The sequence below is a fragment of the Lepisma saccharinum genome, chromosome 2, assembly GCF_977018435.1.
Source record: "Lepisma saccharinum chromosome 2, izLepSacc3.1, whole genome shotgun sequence".
Lineage (NCBI taxonomy): Eukaryota > Metazoa > Arthropoda > Insecta > Zygentoma > Lepismatidae > Lepisma > Lepisma saccharinum.
In genome coordinates this window covers 109845033-109867972 of record NC_139230.1, presented here as the reverse complement: position 1 = coordinate 109867972, position 22940 = coordinate 109845033, and the positions used below count along the sequence as shown (strand labels likewise).

At 36.9% G+C, this 22940-nt stretch overlaps 1 protein-coding gene across 2 annotated transcripts in view; it reads right to left on the bottom strand.

Annotated features, from left to right (window-relative positions):
• The window catches only part of LOC145984110 (VWFA and cache domain-containing protein 1), a 211140-nt gene that overhangs the window by 166260 nt on the left and 21940 nt on the right, over positions 1-22940 (bottom strand). For both annotated transcript variants that reach the window (XM_083117535.1, XM_083117536.1), the window contains exons 2-4: positions 16789-16851; positions 13831-13979; positions 3873-3973 (exon numbers count right to left, since the gene is read on the bottom strand). In XM_083117535.1, the coding sequence (XP_082973661.1) occupies positions 3873-3973; positions 13831-13979; positions 16789-16851 (313 nt within the window). The remainder of the gene's footprint in view (positions 1-3872; positions 3974-13830; positions 13980-16788; positions 16852-22940) is intronic.

The following is a 22940-nucleotide window of genomic DNA, read 5'->3' as shown; positions in this document are numbered from 1 at the left end:
AGACGAGATGACAATTCGATACATTGCTCCAAAATTATCCGCTAGGTGTTAATTTGATCTATACAAGAGCCTGTTCTCTTCCATGTCTCAAGTTAATATGTTCCTTAATTCTGTTTAGGATAACTCACGTGAAGACCTTACTCAGAATGGAGAGAAATGCTATACCTCTTCAGTTGTCACACTTTGATATATCCCCCTTTTTCGGTAGCTTCACCAACTGGCCACTTCTCCAGTTCTTAGGCATCTCTCCCTCTATCCATATCTTCCAAATAAGGGCTGCAACAGATTTGCTGTGGTGTTTATGTCACTTTTCATCACTTCCGGTGGTATGTTGTCAACACCCGCTGCTTTACCATTATGTATCTCTTTCAGAGCATTAATTTCTCCTACTGTTGGAACATCAGTCCTAATTCTTACACTGGGGTCATCACCACCTTCATTATCATTTTCCTCTTCCTCCTGGTCTATTTGAGCATACACAGAGTGATTAAGGGTTGCAGAGAAGTGTTCCTTCCAACCTGTCAGTTGGTCCTCAATATTCATAAGGAGGGTACCATCTTTACTTCTCATTGGTTGATTTCTCTGCTGTTTCCTTGACAGAACTTTTGTGATGTTGTACAGTTCTTTAGGATTTCTCTTATTTGCTGCTCCTCTGCCTGTTAGGACAGATTGTCTACCCAATTTCTTTGATCACTACGAACAATACTCTTTACTTCATGGTCCTTCTCTGTATACTTTGTTTGCAATTCTGCCTTCCTTGCCATTGTCCTGCTTGATGATCATTTGGCAGTGGCTAACTTTAAAATGAAAATTCAAGCACAGAAGAAGAGAATGGAATGGACAAGGGAGTGGTATGATGCTAGTAAGCTGAAGGATAAGAATCTAAAGGAAACATTCAACATTGAACTGAGAAATTGATTCCAAGTATTGACCGATGTAAATGAGGAAAATGAAACCATTGAAAGAAGATGGTCAAAAATCCGATCTGCATTCACAGAAGTAAGTGAAAAGGTTCTGGGCTTTAAGGATAGGAGGAAAAAAGACTGGATGACTGAGCAGACCTGGGAAAAGATTAGAGCGAAAAATAATTAAGGAGGCTGGAACTCAAGTTAGTGCTAAATGCCTCAGATTTTTCCCATTTCAATACTTCTCATAGAGTAACAAAATGACTGAAACAAGCTGATTAAACAATTTTATGTTAGCATAGTTTTTCTAGTTTCAGAATCAAAAAATAGTTTTCGCCCATTCTTGCCCCTTTCCAAAAAAAAAGATGTAAAATGTTATTCGATAATTCCCCCCCAGAAAGATTGCTTTATTATTTAACAGCTTGATCAAAATTGCAGCAAAACATTAACCTTCATATAACCAGGTTCTGGAAGCCAAGAAGAAGTGCTACCCTGAAGAAGTTCATGTAACTGAATCAGGGTCTCCCTGATGGCATAGCGGTAATGTTGCCACCTTGCAATCAAGGGGTTCTGAGTTCGGTACCCAATGGAGGCACGTTACACAGTGGTTCGGTACCCCCCCCCCCCCTTGCAATGCTTTCAGACCCCCTGACATTAAGTAAAATAATTTTGTAAAATTTGTTGCAGTGATGACTGAATATGTAGACAGCAGATATTATATTGCTCATAATATGATGAAGCATAAATTCACCACAGAACATGAAAAGCAGTTACCTATCACATTTGTTCAACTTATTTCTGAAGAGAATCCTAAGTAGCAGGAATTAATTAGAAGATTCTCTCAGCTTCAGTTATGAGGTGGTCCTTTAATTGCATATGTTCATAGCTTGAACCATCTGTTACATCTGGTTACTTTCAAATGTGTGAATGAAATTTGTCCTACTAAACACTTTCTTGAACAGAGTTCTATGCTGCAGAGTTTTCCAAAAAGGGAAAAAGTTGCCAAATTATACGAAGGAAGATATCTTTCACTACTTGTAGCACAATGTTGATCAGGACATTTGAATGTAACTAGGATCATATTTGGAAATTTCAGAGGCATAATTCATGTGCTGAAGTTGGCGCAAAATGGAAATTTTGAAGGGGACGAAGTTGAAGCAAGTGTTGGTTTGTTTGTAGTCATTATAAAACCTCAGTTTCAGTTTTACTTAATATTAGTGAAAAAGATTGTTGAAATATTAAGCCTAGTTGATAAAATGCTTCAAGCGCACAATGTACATTTTGATGCTAGTAAAAAGATGATAGAACCATCAACAAACATGTGTCAGGATGATGTGTACGAAGGCATTCTGCAAGAAACTAATGCACTGCTAGAAGAATTTGAGATTCAGGAGAAGATTGTTGAGCGTGCATGCTACACAGGAAAGAGAAATCAAAATACACAATTACAAGATTTTGTTATAAAAGACATGAAAGAAAAAGCAAATTTTCCTCATGCACAAATATTCTATGAGTGTTTAGTTTAGATCTTGTGTTAACAGACATATATGTACACATTTTGCCAATAACGATGACTTATTGGAGGCTATATTATCAGTTGAGTCCCATCAATTTAGCAATATTGAAAATTTATCAGCCTTTGGAATCACCATTTTGACAAAAAAGAAACTATTTGTTGCCAATGCATCTCTGAAGAAAGTGATTCCCCAGATACCTTGGAAGAATTATACAAAGTTAGAATGGACTATGAAAACACTTATGCTCTACTTGCTGGCATAAGAACTTTTGCATGAAGTACAGTGCAGTGTGAATCAACTTTTCCTGTGTTAACCTGTTATCAGTAGTTCTCAGAGAATGTCAATGTGTAGTAAGCACCTGGCAAATCTGTTTTCTCTGACATTCGATAGGAAACGAGCATTGAACATATATATGTCAGGACTGCTCCACAGGTTCAATGATATGAAGAATTGTCGACTACAACTTTTGTTGGTAGATATATGCAGTCAATATGATTGTGCATTTTTCTTGTATTATATCACACCCCATACCACTGTATCAACAAAGTGGTATGGGGTGTGCATTGTTATTGATTTGGTGTTTTAAATCCACTTTATGCACAGTAAGGCTAATCGAGACTGGACCTATAGTTTAAAGTGGGATCCGAATCACTGTGCCTAGTGCCTCCACTGGGTATCGAGCCCGGGACCTCTCCATTACAAGGCAACGACGCAACCACTGTGCCATCGGGGAGGCCGTATGGGGTGTGCAGTAAGGGATATCAGATATTGAAAAAAAAAACCTGTATTTGTGTGATATTTCTAAATTTTCTGTATGCTATATTAACTTAATTAGTACCCCTAACATGCACATAATTTACCTTCATTTAATACTGTTAAAATGTTGAACCTTTTTAGTTTATAAAGGCCCCCTCGATAAACTAGAGATCAATTCTAACTGACTGCAGCACATTGTGAATGATTTAACATGCTGAGATATGTATCACACTCAATTGCCCAGCAAACTCATTGACTGCTAGAAGCTTGATTTACTGTATTACTCATTGTACTGCAGTGATGATAGCATCAAGAGTAGTAGCAAAGTCAGGCTGGCCAGAACCAGATGCATGGGTGAAATTTACACCACACTTCTCTGCATCACTTATACCATTGAGTGGTTCTTCTTCCTCTGATGAATTTGTCCTGTTTTCCCACCATCACTATCCAAAAATTGGATAACTAAAGCTGTTCTTCTCTGGTCAATGCTTCCAACGTGATGGCCATCTTGAATGGTGTTTGCTACTGTCATACTTCACATGAGTACTGATGATTCAAGTATGAGAGCATAACATATAATAGTACAATCTTTTACTGCATGAATTTGGATTTTGAATTCAAAATGAAGGTGACTTTTTGACTCTCCTTGCATGTTAATACATGTTACAGTATACAGATTCAATTTAATTGTTACCTTCAGTAAGATTTTGTCCTGGACTAAAAGAATATCGTCTGATAGGAGACATGTCACATGTAAAGTCTGTAGATATTTTGGCACCAAAGTGTTCACTATACCTGTAAAGAAAGAAATGAACAGGAGTGATTAAAAACTTCAAAAAACATATTCTTCTGGTGATCATTTCTGATAGCACACTGCACAAACAAAATTAAGTATCTTAAATAATTTGAATTCCTTTCAATCTCCACGGGTCCCGGGTTCGATACCCAGTGAAGGCATATAGTGGTTCGGATTCCACTTTAAACTGTAGGTCAAGTCCTGATTAGCCTTACTGTGCATAAAGTGGACTCAAAACACTAAATCAACCAACCAACCATCAATCTCCACAATTTTGGCAACTGAAACATTTGTCATCCTCACAGAACTATAAGTTGTTTTCTGAGAAAACATAGAAAGAAAGGAGACAAGGTAGATTAGTAAATTATTTATTCTGTAGTGGCAGTAGTGGAAACTGTGAGTGGGTGGAGTGGATTGGGAGGGTGGGAAGAGATGGGTTAAGGTGGGGACGTTACTCGTTGGCCTTGTTCAGGTCAGGTGGAGAAATAAAAAAAACTGCATGTGTTAAAGAAATAAAAAGTATATTGAGAAAATACCCAATCTTACTGTTCAGGTAATGAAGCAGGGCGCTGGGTGCCGTTTAGGATAAGTTCACCCTTTCCCTGTATAATTTCTTGGGTAGCAGGTATTTTTTTTTTTTTTTTTTTTTGAAGGGCCAAAAAAGCAGTTGTATGTTTTCAGTCATATACACGTTAGTTCGTCGGGAGTGGGACTAGACGAGCCCGTTACAAAATTCCGGACCAGCTGGCGGTATATGCGAGAAGGAATTGGAGCGACACACTATTTAGTACCTTAAAAAACTGGGATTTAGTAGTTTGACCTTTGCCCATTTTGATTTGTCTGATCCTTGGTTTTCTTCCTAACAGCACACGAACCACCCGTGATAGAACAACTAAATATATATATATATTTGCGCATATGTATTTTTTTTGGGGGGGGTGTTATTTTATTTCTATTACAGGGAGATATCCAAGGGAACACACGTACTTCCAAAATAATAAAAAAATGGGTTGTGACGGATTGCCAAGAACAAGATCGAATTGGAACGAGACGTCGCAAACTATATGGTAGCAGGCACGGCCATGTTTCCCGAGGTGCTTTCGCTCCAGTGTTGGATTTCCGCCTTTGACCAACTGCGTTTAGTTCTGTTAAATAGGTTTGCAGTGAAATTTTTTGGGGAATCGAATTTATTCGTGTTTTGCTGTTAACTTAATGTATTAACTTAATGTATTTACTTCAAGTTTGACCTTCTGTGATTTTTTTCATTATGTCACAGCTTCGAGGGAATGTCCAATTGGACCCGTCCACTACACCCAAGCAGGTGGATTATGTGAAGGTGCCTAAGGTCTTGTTTGTTAGCCCCAAAGGCAGGGGAGAACCTACAACGGACGGCATAATGGAGCAATCTGTTTCTCAACCTTCTTCTTCATCAGATAAAGTAACCTTACGTAACCTTGATGCAGAAATTGATGACTTGCTTTCATGTGATGGGGAAAATGTTGATTTTTTGTTTGACTTTGTTTTACGTTTGCAATTACTTTTTAGTTTCAATATATATCCTGACCAACTTGTTCTCCGCAATGTTATTAGGAAAACTACGGGACTTTTGAAGACGCTTTGGCATGAGGCACTTGCCGCCTCCGCCTCTTGGTTTGCTCTAAAATGTCACATATGGTCAACCCTGGTTCCATCAAATACTGTAGCTTTACTTATTAATTCTCATGTTTGCAGAGTACAAGCTACAAAATCATTATCTGCTTATGTTTCTTCGGTCATTGATTGTGCCAATGCCTTGAATTTGGTTTGGGAAGAAACACTTTTGATTGATGAAATTTTTCAAAATTTGCACCCGAATACATGGGGTTTTCATTTGTTTCAAACCAAGCCAAAGAATTTAGCTGAATTGCTCAAATTGGCACGGGACATTTCTCCCATGGAGCGAAAATTTTATAGTGCTCCGCCATTGGATGAAAGGACTATGAATACAAATACACATAGGTTAATGGCAACGACTTCAAATAATCAAATGGTTTCAGGCACCAATTTTTGAGGTGGTAATTATAATGTAAATGGTATGTCCAGGCGTAATGTTCAGTGCCGTCGCTGTTCGAAATGGGGACATGTACAGGCTACTTGTAGAGTTGGTATGCCTAATGAATCCCCCCCAAATTGTTCGACGATAATAGCAGTTTTGTTAACTTGTATGTCTTGCTCTGTAGAATCTTGTCATCTTTATCTGTTCAATATTATTTTCCAGAGTGTATATGTTTTTTCTCAATCTGTTCTATATCTTTCTTCTTTCTTCTCTTTATACTTAGTAATTTTGGTTATTTTATTTTTTGCATGTACATTTCCTGGAGAATTTTGATTGTTGTTGATGTGGCTTACCAACCCGGTTGTCAGTGACCAGTGCCACTAGATTCTGCATGCTACTTGCGCCTTCTATTTCCACCTGCTTTTCGTCGCTATGGTTTTTGCTTCAGTACATCTGTATGCCCCTGGTTCCTGGTATACTGCATGGATATTGCATGTTTGGATCTGGACTGGATTTTTGGATCTCCGACTGCAACTGTACATTGGTGTTCATGGATTGCACCAAACAGATGCATTTTTTGGGAATTCAGGTATGTCTTGAGGAACGCCTGTGTTTTTTGTGTGAATTTTGGCTCGTACTCTCATTGGAGTCACACAAGTGAATATTTAGTGCTTCGATCGTGGTGGTGATCCACCTCATCCTGTGTTTTTGGGCAGTGCTACTTATACAAAATTTTTGCCTTGATTCTTTTGATTTTGATTTGATTTGATTTAGTTTATTTTACTTCGCGTTTTGTGCCTCTTGGCTAATTTGCGAAGATGGGGATGAGTGATGAAAATGATGAAATTGATTAATGGACATTCACAAACAACCAAGCCCGACCGGGATTCGAACCCGGGACCCTTGGCATCACAGCGCAATGTGCTAACCACTCGGCCAAGCCCTGGTTCTTGTATGAAGAATCTTCGTCGTTGCGATCTTCAGTATGGTGTTTTGGAAAGTGTATTATTGTCTTGTTCCCTTCGACATGGTTTGGTCGAAGCTTGACTAGATTTCCAGCACCCTTCATGTTCTTCTTCTGAGCATTGCTCTACGTTGTTTTGTTCGCAAGATGACGTTGGACTTCCATATTTATTTACCTTTGCTGCGGGATGCGCGAAGATGATGGAAAGGCAGATCGACTGATAATTTCTTCATCCTTCGATGGATTCATCATGGTGTTGAATTTTTGGGACTTGAATGCCGACCCTGTAGGAGTGTTTGGTGGTCACCACTGGATAGTTCTGGGATGTCATTCATGCAGAAACTTTACGGTGCACTCGACACTTTTTTTCCTTTTCAGGTGGATCGTGCTACCTTTTGATATATATGTGAACCTAGGTATTTTGCCACAATTTGTTGTTCTCCCTTGGAGTTTTTCCTTTTGTCATTGCTCCAGGATGATTATTTTAATCAGAGAGTATATATTATGCATTTAATCTTTGATATTATCATCATGTTTTCGTCGAAGTGTTAGTTTTCAGCCTCATTATGTGTTCACAAGGCCTTAACTCATTTTCATTCATCGTATTTATTAGCATATATTTGTGCTCATTTAGCTATATTTCTGTCTTGGTATTTTTGGTATCACCTACCTTATAATAATGGTTCCACTTATGCCTATTTTTATATTTATTGGATATTTATTCCATTATTTATTGTATCTTGTTTTATATTATTTTTTAATTGGGCTAATCGGGATCTAACAAAAAAATTGGAAAAAAATTGAAAAATCGAACAAAAAAAGTTTTTTTGAGGGTACATGGTATATGGATATGGGTTTATACGCCTTTTTTTGCCTTCCTTGGTGATGTGTATTCGGTTTGCTATTTGGTGCCTGAGGTTCTATTTTCTTTCGAGGGTGGGGGAGGTTGTGGTTAATCGGGACTTGTTTATCCCGTTTCACCACATTCTTTGGCCCACCCTGTATAAGAGGAATTAGACCCGATGCTTAGGATTGTTAGTTCACAGAGAAACTTCGTTTGTTTCCCAAAAACTCGCATGGGATAGACGAGACTGCCACCTAGCGAGTTTCTCGGGGCAGACGTTTTCCTTGTTGGGCGAGCCAGTGTTCTCTCCCAGCCGACCACGATAACATTAACTCCAGCAACGGTGCTCCACGACGTGATAGCCGCCTGAGTCAATGTGGGCGTGACTCAGCCTTTATCTTCCCGTACACCTGGGACGTCGACAAGAACGTGGAACCTTGCGGACATGGAGTTAAGTATTTTACCAAAAGGGTTTAGTTTACTGTGTTACTTTAATTGATAAATCTTGAATCTTTCACCTCCCTTTTCCCCCCTTTTTACTTAAAAGTCTAGAATACATCGTGACTTCAGTTGCAAATAATTTCCTATCGCCGGGGCTAATTCCTGCAAAATATGAGAGTAGTTAAGAGAAGGAATGAATATGGACATAGTTTTTGTAAGGATAAGTGTTTGTAAGAGATAGTGGGAATCAAAAAAAGAATGTAAATAAAAAGAATGGTCGACGTTGATCGTCGTAGCAAATTTTTGTGAAAACTGTTAAGGGGGGTAATTGTTAACAGATTCTTGTTTGAAGGGACTTATTTATAGAGAACACGTTGTTACAATTGTTGTTGTAAGAAATCAAAAAAACTGCACTTGTTAAAGAAATAAAAAGTATATTGAGAAAATACCCAATCTTACTGTTCAGGTAATGAAGCAGGGCGCTGGGTGCCGTTTAGGATAAGTTCACCCTTCCCCTGTATAATTTCTTGGGTAGCAGGTATTTCTTTTTTTTTTTCTTTTTTTTGGAAGGGCCAAAAAAGCAGTTGTATGTTTTCAGTCATATACACGTTAGTTCGTCGGGAGTGGGACTAGACGAGCCCGTTACAAAACTCCGGACCAGCTGGCGGTATATTAGAGAAGGAATTGGAGCGACGCACTATTTAGTACCTTAAAAAACTGGGATTTAGTAGTTTGACCTTTGCCCATTTTGATTTGTCTGATCCTTGGTTTTCTTCCTAACAGCACGCGAACCACCCGTGATAGAACAACTAAATATATATATATTTGCGCATATGTATTTTTTTTGGGGGGGTGTTATTTTATTTCTATTACAGGGAGATATCCAAGGGAACACACGTACTTCCAAAATAATAAAAAAATGGGTTGTGACGGATTGCCAAGAACAAGATCGAATTGGAACAGGAAGAAACTTTTTGATATAAAAGATTGTTTTATTCACTACAACCTGGAATCCTTATTTTGTTGTGAAACAACGAATTCAAGTATCTGAAATACTATGTGAAAAAATGAAAACATTTCATACCTTCAGAAAGTTGTGGTTATGTTAATGATTTTTGAAGTGGCGTTTCGTTGCAATACACTATGTGGTGTAGAGTTTAGCAAACACTGTTGCAGTGATTTCACTCAGTGTTTTCTTGATCAATGCGAGTGCTTGATTGGATAGGGACATGTAAGCACTTGGTGAAGGAAGATGGTGTGGTCCAGTGACTATAATACTTGCCCACAACACAAAGGATCTCCAGTTCAACTCTCCACTACAACACTTTTCTTTTGAAACAATAAAATGCAAACTAGTGTAAGTCTGTGAAATGTTAATTGCAAATTTGATGACAAATGAATTTAATTTCTAACACAAATTGCAAATAATTTTGAAGCTACCAAATATCAAATTACTTTAATAAAGTTGAAGCTATGAAATGAGATGTAAATAAAATAAACACTAAGCATATAATTTGAATCTAGTGTTTTGAATTAACTTCATATCACTATGTTATTGACTTATATTAGGTCATAGCTATGCTATTAAATCATGCCTCTAAATCTTTACACAGACTCAAACATTAATGTGGTAACTGTTAGCAACCTCATGGCAAGCTGTCCTTTCATAAAGTGATGTATCTTGCAGTGTGCCATTTACTCGTACATTCTTTCAGTTTCTATTAAAATGATAAATGATATATGTTGATTTATACCTTGAAAATTGTGTAATTTATGCATGGTGTTCATGCCTAGTGAGAGAAAAAGGTATCGACTTTGCATCACTACACTTATCAGTCCCTAACCACACACAAACATTCCTTAAAAATTGAAAGAACGTCATCACGCCCCCTCCCTTTTTAATAATATTCTCTCTACAAAGTCAAAGTGTGCAAATAAATTGCTGTGGAAATATGAGTTTGTAGTCAAGTCGGTATGATAAGTTGCCAACATGCTAAATGTCCAGGGTTTGCTTCTCATCAAAGGTAGAATATTTTTTACAGTGCAGGTCCAAGTGTATGCTTAGGGTGGAATTAATTACACATTTCTTCACGGCTGCCATTTTTATTAAAAATGTAATGGTTTTGAGAAATTACTTGATATTAAACCTCTTACAAAATGTGGAAAGGCATGTGGATGAGACATAAATGCAAAAAAGACATAGAGAATTGATACGAGCATATTGTTGTGTATGGAATTGATTCCACTTAGTTTTTGCTTTGCGTATCACATATTAGTAATCAAGAAATACGGAAACATTAATGTGAAAATTCTTAACAACCACGTCAAACTTCAAGCTGTTACTGAAAATAATATTGATTGAGTAATGAATAGAATTTACACAGTATAGATTTTGAATTTTAAAACAAAAAATGTAGCTAAGAACATATTAGGTTATATGAGTCAACCGAATTAGTCCAGATCTTAACATTGTAATTTTGCTTTAAAATCTGTGGCTATGTATAAGAATAGTGAAATGAATGTCCTTACGACCACCTTTAGCACATCATTTTTCGGCCAATGAGTATCGTCCCAATATACATTTGTAGTGTGCGTACTTTGAGTAAAGGTATTTTTCATTCTTATTCCAGGATTCCGGAATAATATATTTTTAGATACAGATTAAATTAAACATATTAATAGGTGACAATACAAACTTATGTAAACAAACTCAAAATCATCTTTAGTTTAAAATGTAGAGGCATTTAATTTACAGTCATACTGAAAATAGGTATGGTCTTACAGCTCCATGTTTGGTAACCAAGCGTAAAATGGTTTTCTGAAGAAGGAAAAATGGAAAACATTTTCATAAATTAGCGGGTCAAATCATGGATTGAAAATGCATGTCGTATGCACTTCCCACATTCCATGTATTCGAAAATGTGCATAGTTACACAAGATTAAAAAAAAGTTACACTGTACAAATGCGGATTCGAGCACACACATGTTGGAGCCTCATTGTCAACTACAAAAACAAACAAAAAAAACCTTCTCTGACTGGGCTCGAACATGCATCCTTCAGAACGTGACGCTATAATACTGACCACTCACCTACAGCTCCTACTGGCACATGAGTAATTACTTATAATGTAAATTATTTTGAATGTTTCATCACTGGCGACGTGTATCTTTCTCGCTCATTTTCTTCAGATGTTATTTTTTTCATACCGCTATAATTTTTACCTCCTGGTACCCATGTAAATATTTCTGCAAAACATTATTGGGATCCAACTCCCGGAAAGAGAATATCTTAGTTTCAAAAAACTTGAGGTGGGAATGGAGTGTTCAGTCACATGTTTGACCTTAAGATGTTTAATATTTGAAATTTTGCTTGCAATGCCACCATCAACCAAGCATAGACTTTCTAGACAAATAGTACCTACCCTTGATTCACACATAGATCTGGCAACATGGCACTCGGTCGCCATGACAAATGGTGTTGCAATCTGTTATCAAAAAGTTACTACAAAATTGCCATTACTTCACCTTAACAAAAACTGGAGAAAGATAGATTTCTTATTACCTGTTTTAATGTTTCAGCAAAAAATATTTAATAATTATAATGCAATATTAAAAGTTCTGACTTTTTTATTGTAGTGTGTTTTAAGAACTTTACAAGGTATCCTATTAGTAAATTTTAATTTGATTCTATATCCCTCCCTGAAACAAAAGTACAGCTTTTGCATTAGAATTTCTTTCTTTCTCTGAAAGTGTCAGCAGCAAGTGCACAATTCTTGCCACAAGAATGGAACACACAACAGGCAATATGCAGGTATCATTTTGAACCCTCATGTCCAGGCATTGCCTATGTGGGGCCCAACGGAGTTCACATTTTGTTAAAAAAAAATATATATTTTTTTTTTACATTTCTTCTTCTACATGATAAATGAAAATCAGGTTTTTTCAACCATAGGCTTACAGCCTAGTCTGTACTGAAGTAAACAAGGTATAATTTTTAACTCTAGCATTCATAGTTTCTCGGAAATAAAAAAAACTTTCGAAATTTTGAATTTACCGCCTAAAACAAGCATGGCTTTTTCCTCTGAAAGTATCATAAGCAAGTGTGCAATTCTTGCCACAAGAATGGAACACAAAGTATCAAGCAATATGCATGTAACATTTTGAAACCTCATGTTCTGGCATTGCCTACATGTGGGCCCGATGGAGTTCAAATTTTGTAAAGAAAAAAAAGAAAAAGAAAGAAAGAAAAAATATATTCATACTTGATAAATGAAAATTTGTTTTTTTCAACCATATGCTCATAGCATTTGCACTGAACAAAACGAGCTAAAATATGTAACTCGAGCAATCGTTGTTACCAAGATATAGGGAAACCCAGGGCAGAATTAGGTACAAAACTTTCAATGTTATTACAAATTACATTATTAATTTTAATGCTATAAAAAAACAGTAGATTTCTGGTGCAAACCTTTCATATCCACAATATATTAAAAAACTCTACGAATATTAAATACATGTTATTATATTTTAAAAATATATAACAAACAATGCAAATTGTCTCTTTGCTTTTTGAGTGGGGTAGAAAAGTCAGTTTTATGATGCACACAATTCACAAGTTCATACCGCTTCCTCGTCATCACTGTCTATACCAGCACAACAAATTGTGGGCCCAGTTTTTACAACATAGAACACATGACACTCAACCTTCCGTCAAAGTAGAGTGCAAGTCTCCATAGTAAAGACATGACGTATCTTCCTGATCATCATCTTTACTTGACTCTAGCTCTTCTAATACAACCTTCTTCTTCATCAACTTCTTTCCAATTGTTCTAAAGGGTGTCTCAAAATGACAGGAAATTGTGAAACAGAGGTATAGGGAAGAGAATAGATATTTGTAAGAGATTTAATCATAGAAATGAATAGTGCAGAGGATGCCACTACATACCCTTCAAAAGATTGGTAGGTTTATGTCTTGAAGATGACATCCAGTAGATGACAACCATTTCTAAGCAACCAGACCTTGTGGGGCATTACAGACATCGAGGGGCATTCTGCATAGCTTGACATTGCATTCCCTCTTTGGGAATGTCAATATAATACACATATTGCTTTTTACATAAGACAATGCTTTGCTATCATTGATGCCCCTGGTTAGTCTTTCTTGAAATTGTGGGATTTGACCTACTACAATGTTGCGCAGGAGGAAGGGGGCACTGTGATGCCAAAGTTGTCTGATCTCCCACACTCTTTGCTTTGCACAAAATTGCACAGTTGCTGTTAATATTTGATAGATCTTGTAAAATATAAGCAAACAAGATACCAAAAACTCAATATGCTGACCAAGGTAGAATTTATTTTATTTTAAAATATAAACTAAAATAAAATAAATTCTGCCTTGGTCAGCATATTGAGTATTTGGTATCATGGAAACAAAGCTTAATTGAGTTTTTGGTATCATGGAAACAAGGCTTAATGGTGTTATCAAGCAAGAGTAGAAAAAATTACCAGCATGTTTTTCAACAGTGTAAAATAATATTGTTTCATGCAATATAGGCAAAACAATTATACTTACACAACTTCATTTTCTGAAATATCACAACAGGAGAAACCTGCCACATGTGGTTTTTGTAATTGTCTCCAAAATAATTCCTCTATAGCCGCTCGGCTTTTGTTTAAAACAGCCATGTATTTCCGCAATTTCAACTGAAGCCTCTCAGCAAGCTGGAATAGTGATATAGAAGGTTACAGTGTTAAAACATGATGTGCAATTTGTAAAATACATATGAAAGTACACCGAAATGGCAAACTATCCCACCTTAACATTTATACAAAACCCAACTGTGATGTTGGGGCTCAATTCTTTAAAAAAAATGAAAATTGAGCATTTTAAAAGAGCCTTAACTAAAAGGGGAAACCAGTACCAGAACTCAATTATTTTCTGCTGAAACTTGTGATGCATATGTTTTCTCTAAAAAAATATAGCTCTGATATTGCATTACTTCCCTGCAAAAAAAACACTAAACTTTGAGTTTTGTTCAAAATCGAAAATCAGTTTTGGCCTTAAATTTCAGCTATTTGCATTAAAGATGGTGAAAAAAGGTACAGAATATAAAATGTAGGTTGAAATGTATTGAAAACAATGTTTTTAACACCAGCTTTCTATCATTCCTTTTAGCTGAGTTATCATAATTATTGCAACTGTCTCCGAAGGCCAAAAATGCTGCAAGTCACGATATAAAAATGGTCACCATTTTTAAACGAAGTCAAGTTTTAGAAAAATAATGCCTGTTCTGAACTATCCTTGTGCAGGGGTTACAACAACAAAAATAAGAACATTTTTTGAAATGGTTAATCAAGCAGCACTGGACAATTCAGTATGGATTGACCCCTTGGTAATAAGTCATCATCATCATCTTAAGCTGTAATGGCTGGGTCAGCATAGAAGTCAAGCCTCGCCATTTTTTCTGGTCTTCCACCACTCCTCTCTTTCCACGGTGTTCCAATCTTGTCCTCTTCTCCTAATATTCTACACTATATGCTCTTTCAACCAACATCTTGGTCTCCCCTTTGGCCTTACTCCCACTGCTTCTGCATTGTAAGCTCTTACTGGCAGTCTTTGTGCATCCATCCACTTCATGTGTCCGAAACATCTCATCTGTGCCTGATCTATCCTGTCCTGAAGCTTCAACACCTCCACTGTCTGTCGGAAATCCTCATTCCTTATTCTATCCCTTCTAGTCTTCTCCAATATACTCCTTAAAAATTTCATCTCTATTGCCTGCATATTTATTTTGTATCTCTATGTCATTGTCCAAGTCTCTGCTCCATATATAATTATTGGCACAGAGTATGTGTTATATATTACCTTCTTGCATTTCTAGTACATCCCTGTTCCATATTAACCTTCGAATGCTTTGATAGAGTCCACCACACATTTGTCCTCTTCTGTTTATGCCCTCATCTATTCTTCCACTTCTCTCAATTATGCTTCCTAGATATTTGAATCTCTCCACTACCCTCAACTCTTCTGTGCCCATCTTCATTCTTGGTACATTTCTGGCTCTTGTTTCTTGTTGTTATTAGCACCTGAGAAGTCTCAGCAGTAATTCTTGTGCAAAATGTCCACTGTGCAAGAGAATCTTTAAAGAAATAAGAAAGATCTCTGAGGAACTTAACTAAACATTGATTTCACTCTGAAATTTTGTGACCAATGCTGAAAGACACCATGTACGTATAATGTAAAGTTACAGCTTACAACTGATAAAGAGGCTGAATCTTTTTTGTCTGGAACCAAATTGTTACATAATTTAAATCAATTTACAATTTACAATTCCAACTTGCATTTGGGATATCCAAATTAGGAAAAAGGACAAAGAATTGTTTTTAAGAGAAATGCTACAACAGTCTGGGAGTCCCACAGATGTGTTTCATATGGGCTTGTTGATCAATTAGATTTTTCCTGGAGTTTTTTATTTTTAAAAAATTACCTTAAATTTCCAGGATTTCCACATGTGTGGGAATCCTGGATTTCACTGTGATTCTGCAGATGTGTCACCGCCATTAGAATTCCAACCCACATACAATAAAACTATCAATAGTTTTAATAGTTGAAAACACCATATGCTAATAAAGGAAACATTTTGCTTTCAAATATATTAATTCTAATAAAATACATTAGACATTATGACAGAATTACACCTACATCTTAATCTTAAATTATGCATGTGCACTCACACACACATGATGCATGGATTAGCAATAATCAAGGTTTACCACTCATTACATTACTCGGTTAAAAGCTTTGTAATTTTTCATACTATTCCCACTGGACATCACTTCAACATGATTATTGTGAAGAAATTCTAGCTGAAACACTGCACTTAACACATCTCTGCATATGTTGAAGTGAAATTGTGACAACATATGTGGATTCTTGTTTGACAGGATTTTATTCTCAATTCCTTGCTTTCATCCAGAAGTTCAGTTGAAATGGTTTCTTTCACTTAGAAATTAGGCCTACAAAGTATTTTTTTTTTTCACAGTTCTTGTTTACTTTCCAACTCTTTTTCTTTTACACTGTAAACACAGAGCCATGTATCCTGAAGGGTGGAAGCAGGATTGTCAAAATGAAGTCAAGTATTAGGTTACTTTCTGGGGGATTAGAAACAAATTTCACACAAAAATTACAGCTCAAAATACCATATAAAAGTTAAATCAGAAGTAGAAATAGTAGAACCTTTTCTCAAATAACATGCCATTCCCTACTTTTCTACTATTAAGTGGTACAAGTAGGAAAAGCAGGATGAAATGACTTCTATTTCACGGCACCATTACATTATATCTAAAACAAAAGAAAATAACTGAACATAAAATCCTGCGTTAGGTATTCCATAATGACATTTTAATCATTAAACACACAAAACAGTGATGGAAGTAAAGGAAACAGTTGTGTGTTTCACTGTGACTTTAGTGTCATAAAATTTTGATAGAATAACTTTTAAATTTAAACCTTGTTTCAATGCATACATACCTCTTTCACCTTTCTTCTCTCATCTCTTCCCAGTTGACGAAACTCCAAAGAATCATATATACTCTGAAAAAGAAAGGAATTATATATATACACACACTATACTCATTGGCAGTGAGGTAATGTTTCAATACTCACCTATAAAAATGTCCATGATTTGCATTCTTAATTTTTTTCAAGCAACCAAATTGTACTGTGTAATGATACTTTTAGATTTCCTTATTTTATCTATCTATCTATAATTCCACCATTACCGGTCCCAAGCCCAGATGAGAAAGGAGGAGTAGCACCTCATTAAAGAACCATGGTTCACCTGGCTCCAGCTGATCGTACCATGTAAGGGCCCCTTGCCAGGGTTACTGTGAAGTCCTCAATGGCAAATGCAACAGAGAAGACGTCCTTCGATATGGTACAGATGGCGGAAGAGGCAACCTGGTCTTGGGAGTAATGAAGGGAGAACCACTGCCTTGTGGAGAAGAAGGATCTCTGAAGGCTAAGGGAGACAACTGCAACAGAAAAATCCAGAGGCTGTGAGGTTTCCCCACCAGACACCTTATCGCTGGCAGAGGCGGATTACCAACTAGGCCCACTAGTTGGTAATCAAGAATAATAAAAAGTGTCTTACGTACACAGTGACAATTTAGACCTATGAAACCAATGTTTCAAATCAACAGTTTGCAACACTTTCGCTTCATACGAAAGAAACCTTGATGTATCGGATTTATGTGTTATCAAAAAATGTTTCGTTGCTCTGCCTCCTTCAGGCGCCAATCAATTTGTTTTTAACCCGTGCTGTGGCTTTTATCGCTTACAATGACAATGCAAGCCCAGCCTTTGTTGATTTGTTTTTGTAAATACATACCCCTCGATCTTCCACTAAGCGTTTGTTAATGGCCAGGCAGGAAAGAAGACTGATTGTTTGAAACTCGCATCTGTAACAATGCCAGTCTTAAAAAAAAAATAATAAACACATAAACACTACTGATAAGTGAGTGAGTTAGTGCAGCTTTCGCATGGACGGCAACTAGTTTTTGTCTTACTGGATTCTCTGGCTGGTGCATTCAGTTTGTTGCTAGTGCATTTGCGATTTGGTGGGTTTTTTTTATGCAGCAGGCAGCATGAAGCGAACAAAGTTAAGTGGGGCGGCTTATCGTAAACTTGCAAACGAAAAGCGTGAAAGAGAAGCAACCTTACAGAAAAAGCTTGGTACAGTGGACACGTTTTTTAGGCGAAAGGAACAAGTGATTTCCGAAAGCAGTCCAAAAATTGAAGTGGAAGCGGCTACATCGAGTGAACTCTGTGAAACGCAAAATGTCGAAAATATTGTGGGTTTAGTGGAGGAAGAAAGTGCACCTGAGGTAGTGTCCCCTCAGTTCATAGGAGTTCCTGATTGTGACAGTGAGAGTGCAAATTTCGTTAGTGACGATCCTGCCAAGTGGTGTCTGAATGAGTCTACACGTCTAAGACGTGGAATTAATCAGAATGCTGAAAACGATTTTTCTAAATCACAAAGACTCATAGCAGGTAACACAAGATTTTTAAATAATAGTGTTTTTTTCGTAAACTTGTAAATGGATAATCAATTTTTGCGGAATTATTTGGTATATTCGTGCAGCACTGGTGCCGTTTATTGTGCATCATGCAGGTTGTTGAAGGACAAGACAAGCATCACAACTCACGGCATTTCAGACTGGAAAAACATTTCAAATATTCTAGCATCACACGAAAATTCTGAAGAACACAAAAACTGCGAGTTGGCACTCTTAAGAAGGCAGAAATCTGTTGGGACCTTGGGGAACCATTTTCAATCACATATTCAGACGGAACTTACGTACTGGGTCAGTGCAAATAAGTTACTACTTTTCTTTTGAGAAGGGCACACATTAAGTTTGTGCCTAGGGGCGGCGAGGAAGCTTAATCCGCCACTGATCGCTGGGCGAAGCATCATCAACTGATTCATAGAAATTCAACATGCCTTGTAAGTGCAGGACAGAATCTAAGACGACAAATGTGCAGGGGCAAGGAACTGAGGACAGGAACTTCGAATATGCGATCAATTAGTGAGAAGGAGGTGTAATTATTGGGAGATGGGGAAATACAATATCTACATACTATAGTGCAACCACAAGGAAAAAAACCTTGGATGAAAAGTCCCCGCACAGCTTTCCCTTCTTCTGTTCAGCTCGGGCCATAAGGAAGCATGGTCCACTCTCCCCCTCCCCTCCTCACGGGAGTACGGTGCACAGGAGTTGCGGGTCTGTGCAGGTCTTTTTGCTTGTGGTTCCACTAAAGGACTGCATGAAGTGAAAAAGAAAGAAAGCAGAGAAAAGATAATGGATAAGAACTATATACTTAGATACTCTGGGGTTTCAATAGGGAATAGAGCAAAGGAGGGAACTGAAGTAGTGGTAGCTGCTAAAACAGAAAATGTGAAGCCATCAGGTCAAGAATCATAACTATAAGCATTGCCCTAGAGAAGCCAATTTTACTCTTGGAAACAAATGGTTTTTAAAGGACTGGATAAGCGTTGACATTATTATAGAAGCAGCCAATGTCCCGGATGTTAGTTCCCAAATAAACTTTCACCCTGCTTGCTTCCAGCCTTTGTCCTTGAAAATGTATTGGAAAGGGGTAACTTTTGCCACAGTGACAGCAGTTAGAGAGTAAAATACCAGTGAAAATATTAGATTCTTGAGAATATATAGATATTTTAATAATTACTTACAGATGAGAGGATAATTAAGTAATAGCATAAGAAAATCAGGCTTTATTTTTAAGTAAACACATGGGAAATTGAAAACTGATTGCTAAAGGTTATCTTTTGTTACAGTGACAGAACTTAGGAAACTAAATACTGATATGTATGATCCATCAGTGTAAAGATTAATAATAATAATACGTGGCTCGACAGCCCTGAAAAGGTCTTGGCCTATCTCCCGACTGCTAGTCTCCCTCTCTCAATCCTACCTAGAGGTGTGGAGTTCTTCAATCAGTAATGGGGTGTTGTGGGGTTAGCACATCGAACGCTCAGCCATTATAGGAGATTTCCAAGACCAGATTATGCTACTCACTTGTAGCTCCCTAATTTCCTCATGATGGTGGGTTGCCAATGGTCCTATACACAGGCCGAGAACTCAGAGACTGAACCCAGGTAGACTCAAACCCATGCTGTCCCGCAGTCAAAGCCCAAAGTACAGTGGCCATGGAGAACAGTGTAAAGATTAGATTATGGAAAATTAACCCATTTCTCGCAGATGAGAAGTTTGGGCTTGTTCTGACATTTTATGCTAGATTTTCTTACATTATTTGTATTTGTATAAAATCAATTCAGTGTTGTTCCAAGAGTGGATGAAGAAAGTTAGTTTCCTCCATTGCATCTGGCATGTGTATATACATATGCATATGTAAAGAATAAACTGTGATGGAAAATACGACATACAAGTTTTTCAAATTTGCAATTTAAGGAAATTATGGCGTTTTTTGCTTTTTACCAATTACACCTAACCTATTTCACTTGAAGTTACTGTTACGAGTTTACAGGTTTCTAGTGACATATTTTACAACTAGCTAAAATAATTTAGATGATGTAGCAGCCAAGAGACAGATATTGGCCAATCTCACTGGACACATATTGCATAGTGGTTCAGATACAATTTAAACCCTAGCTTACCAAAAGGGGGGGGGGGGGGTTGCTTGCAGGCCCACCACCTCTATATTTTTAGATTTTTCAACTGTTTGAAAATAAATTACATTGTTTCCTAGGGTGTTCCCAATATTTCTGTATTACTTTTGTTCATAAAAACATAAATGTAATGTAATTAGGAGGCAAAATGCACTTGGTGGTTATATTACAAGGCGTCATTCGAGACACTCATGCAAGTAGCAGTACAATTGGTACCAACAATTGGTTGGTAATTATTGTAATTATTATATTTAATAAGCAACTGCACCTCTACATACAAAAAAGCATTAATAAACAATTATAATGGATTTTGTGAGTTTTAGTGAATAATAAAATATATGTGAGACATTCATGCAATAATTGGCTATTATTACTTGTTAATGATAGTAATTTTTGTAATTATTATAATTAATAAATAACTGCACATATATAATCAGAAAAGGAAGCAATGATTCAATAAAAAACTGTTTCTTGAATTTTAATGATAAAAAAAGTGTGGGCCTGTGAGCCGCCCCCATTATGTAAGTCTCTCTTATGGCACAGGTAAGCTAGGGTTAAAACTAAATGTGTAGTTGATGATCACATCTGACCATGAAATGGACTTAAACCAAGCTTTTGCATGTTTGTATCTCAATTTAATTGTTGGTGTTATGAAATATGAAACAAATGTTAATATCAAAATATTCGATGTTTCCGGACAATTAAAAATCTTTACTGTTCACAACACATATGCAGAAGTATAAGTATTACGTGAATTTGTGTATACATCCTGTTTAACAGCTTTGAGACAGAAGCGACACGTGGCTCTTGGAAACCAACCCTTAGAAGTAAATGCAACCTTTTCGAACCGAAGCATCATTAAGCTGCAGGTGTTGCTTGTCACTTAGCCTGTACAGTTTTCTCAGTGAACTTTCAGACCAAAGCAACACGTGACACGTGTCACTTGGAAGCAGACCTTCATCAATCCATTCAACCTTTTGAACTGAAGTGCGACAACGAGCTAAACGTGTCACTTGCATGTTGCTCGGACTAAACTGTTTTCTCAATGGTGTGCATCGTGCTGCTTCGGTCTGTTATTCTTGCATGCACAGTGAATGTTTTGCTTTATACTGAAGGAGACTGTGTTGCTTGTCATCTATGACTTCAGTCTGAAAGCTCCTTCAATGGCGTGCATCATATTGCCTCAGTCTTGTTTGCATGCGTGGTGGATGCTTGCTTAGACTGAAGGGGACCTTGTCACTTCTGTGACACCCCCCCCCCCCCCCGTCATGTGTTGCTTCTGTCTGAATGTTCTCTATACTTAACAAGATTGCTCGCTACTTCATCAGAGATTAAGATTTAATTTAGCCTGTAAATCAGAAAACAAATTGCAAGTAGAACTACTGTTGTTGGAGAAAGGCCGGCTTTTTTATAGAAGGTTCCTTCCATAATCATGAATGGGCCTCTGGAGGGGAATAAAGTAATGCTGTTGCCTTGTAATAAGAAGGGGTCTGAGGTTCAATCCTCAGTGGAGGCAAGAGTTCTTTGGATTTTGGATCTCATTTCGAACTGTAGGTCCACTCCAGATTTCTTAAATAGATTATGATTATTACTATTTGGGGGGGGGGTATTTGTGGCCAGTCTTATTTCCTTCTGCTTCAGTTTTAGTGCCAGTGTTTTTCAACAGCCAGACCTGATAAAAGGTCCGTTGCACCCAGGGGTTGACAACCAATTTAAATATAATTTTATATTTGACAGCAAGTCAATACGCAATTGAACTATGATTATACCATAGTTGATATATTAATATTAATCGAGGCTGCATATTAATTTTCATATTAACTTTAAAGATCAGAAAAGTATTTATGAGTGAAGTTTTTGGGTTCAGGGCATTGACTTGTAAGAAATAAATTTATTGGTCTGTGGTCTCACAAAGGTTGAGAACCACTGTAACAAGCAGTCAAAATACATCACTAGTTGCTCCGTGACCAGGTTTAGCGGCCATTTAACCAAATTATACATGATGTAATGGAAAGCCATAATACAAATATATTTTACTGAACACAAAATTTAATGTAAAGAGATTTGATACTAGATTTTCAAAAGGTAGAGCAGTATTTTCTTTTCTGCGTCATGTACGTGCTTATATAACAAATTCAAACATTGAAAATCATATCATACTATTCTATTAAAAACACATAAAAAACTACTCTAGTTATGTGAATATGTTTATACTACATAGATATATTTGCCCAAGTTCCTTTTGTTTTATTGCGATTTCATCATGCTACGAATGCAATTTTAACATGGTTCGATTTTGATTTACTTCTCTTAACACATATAGCGATTACTTAAGATTTTGTTCAATATATGCTTTCTTAGTTGTTAGGCAGGCCAGGTTTGGTTCTCTTATCATTAAAATAAAGTCCCTAAATGCATTCTACTAATATTCCGATTTACTTCTACATTAATTCCCACTAGTCTACGATACTTA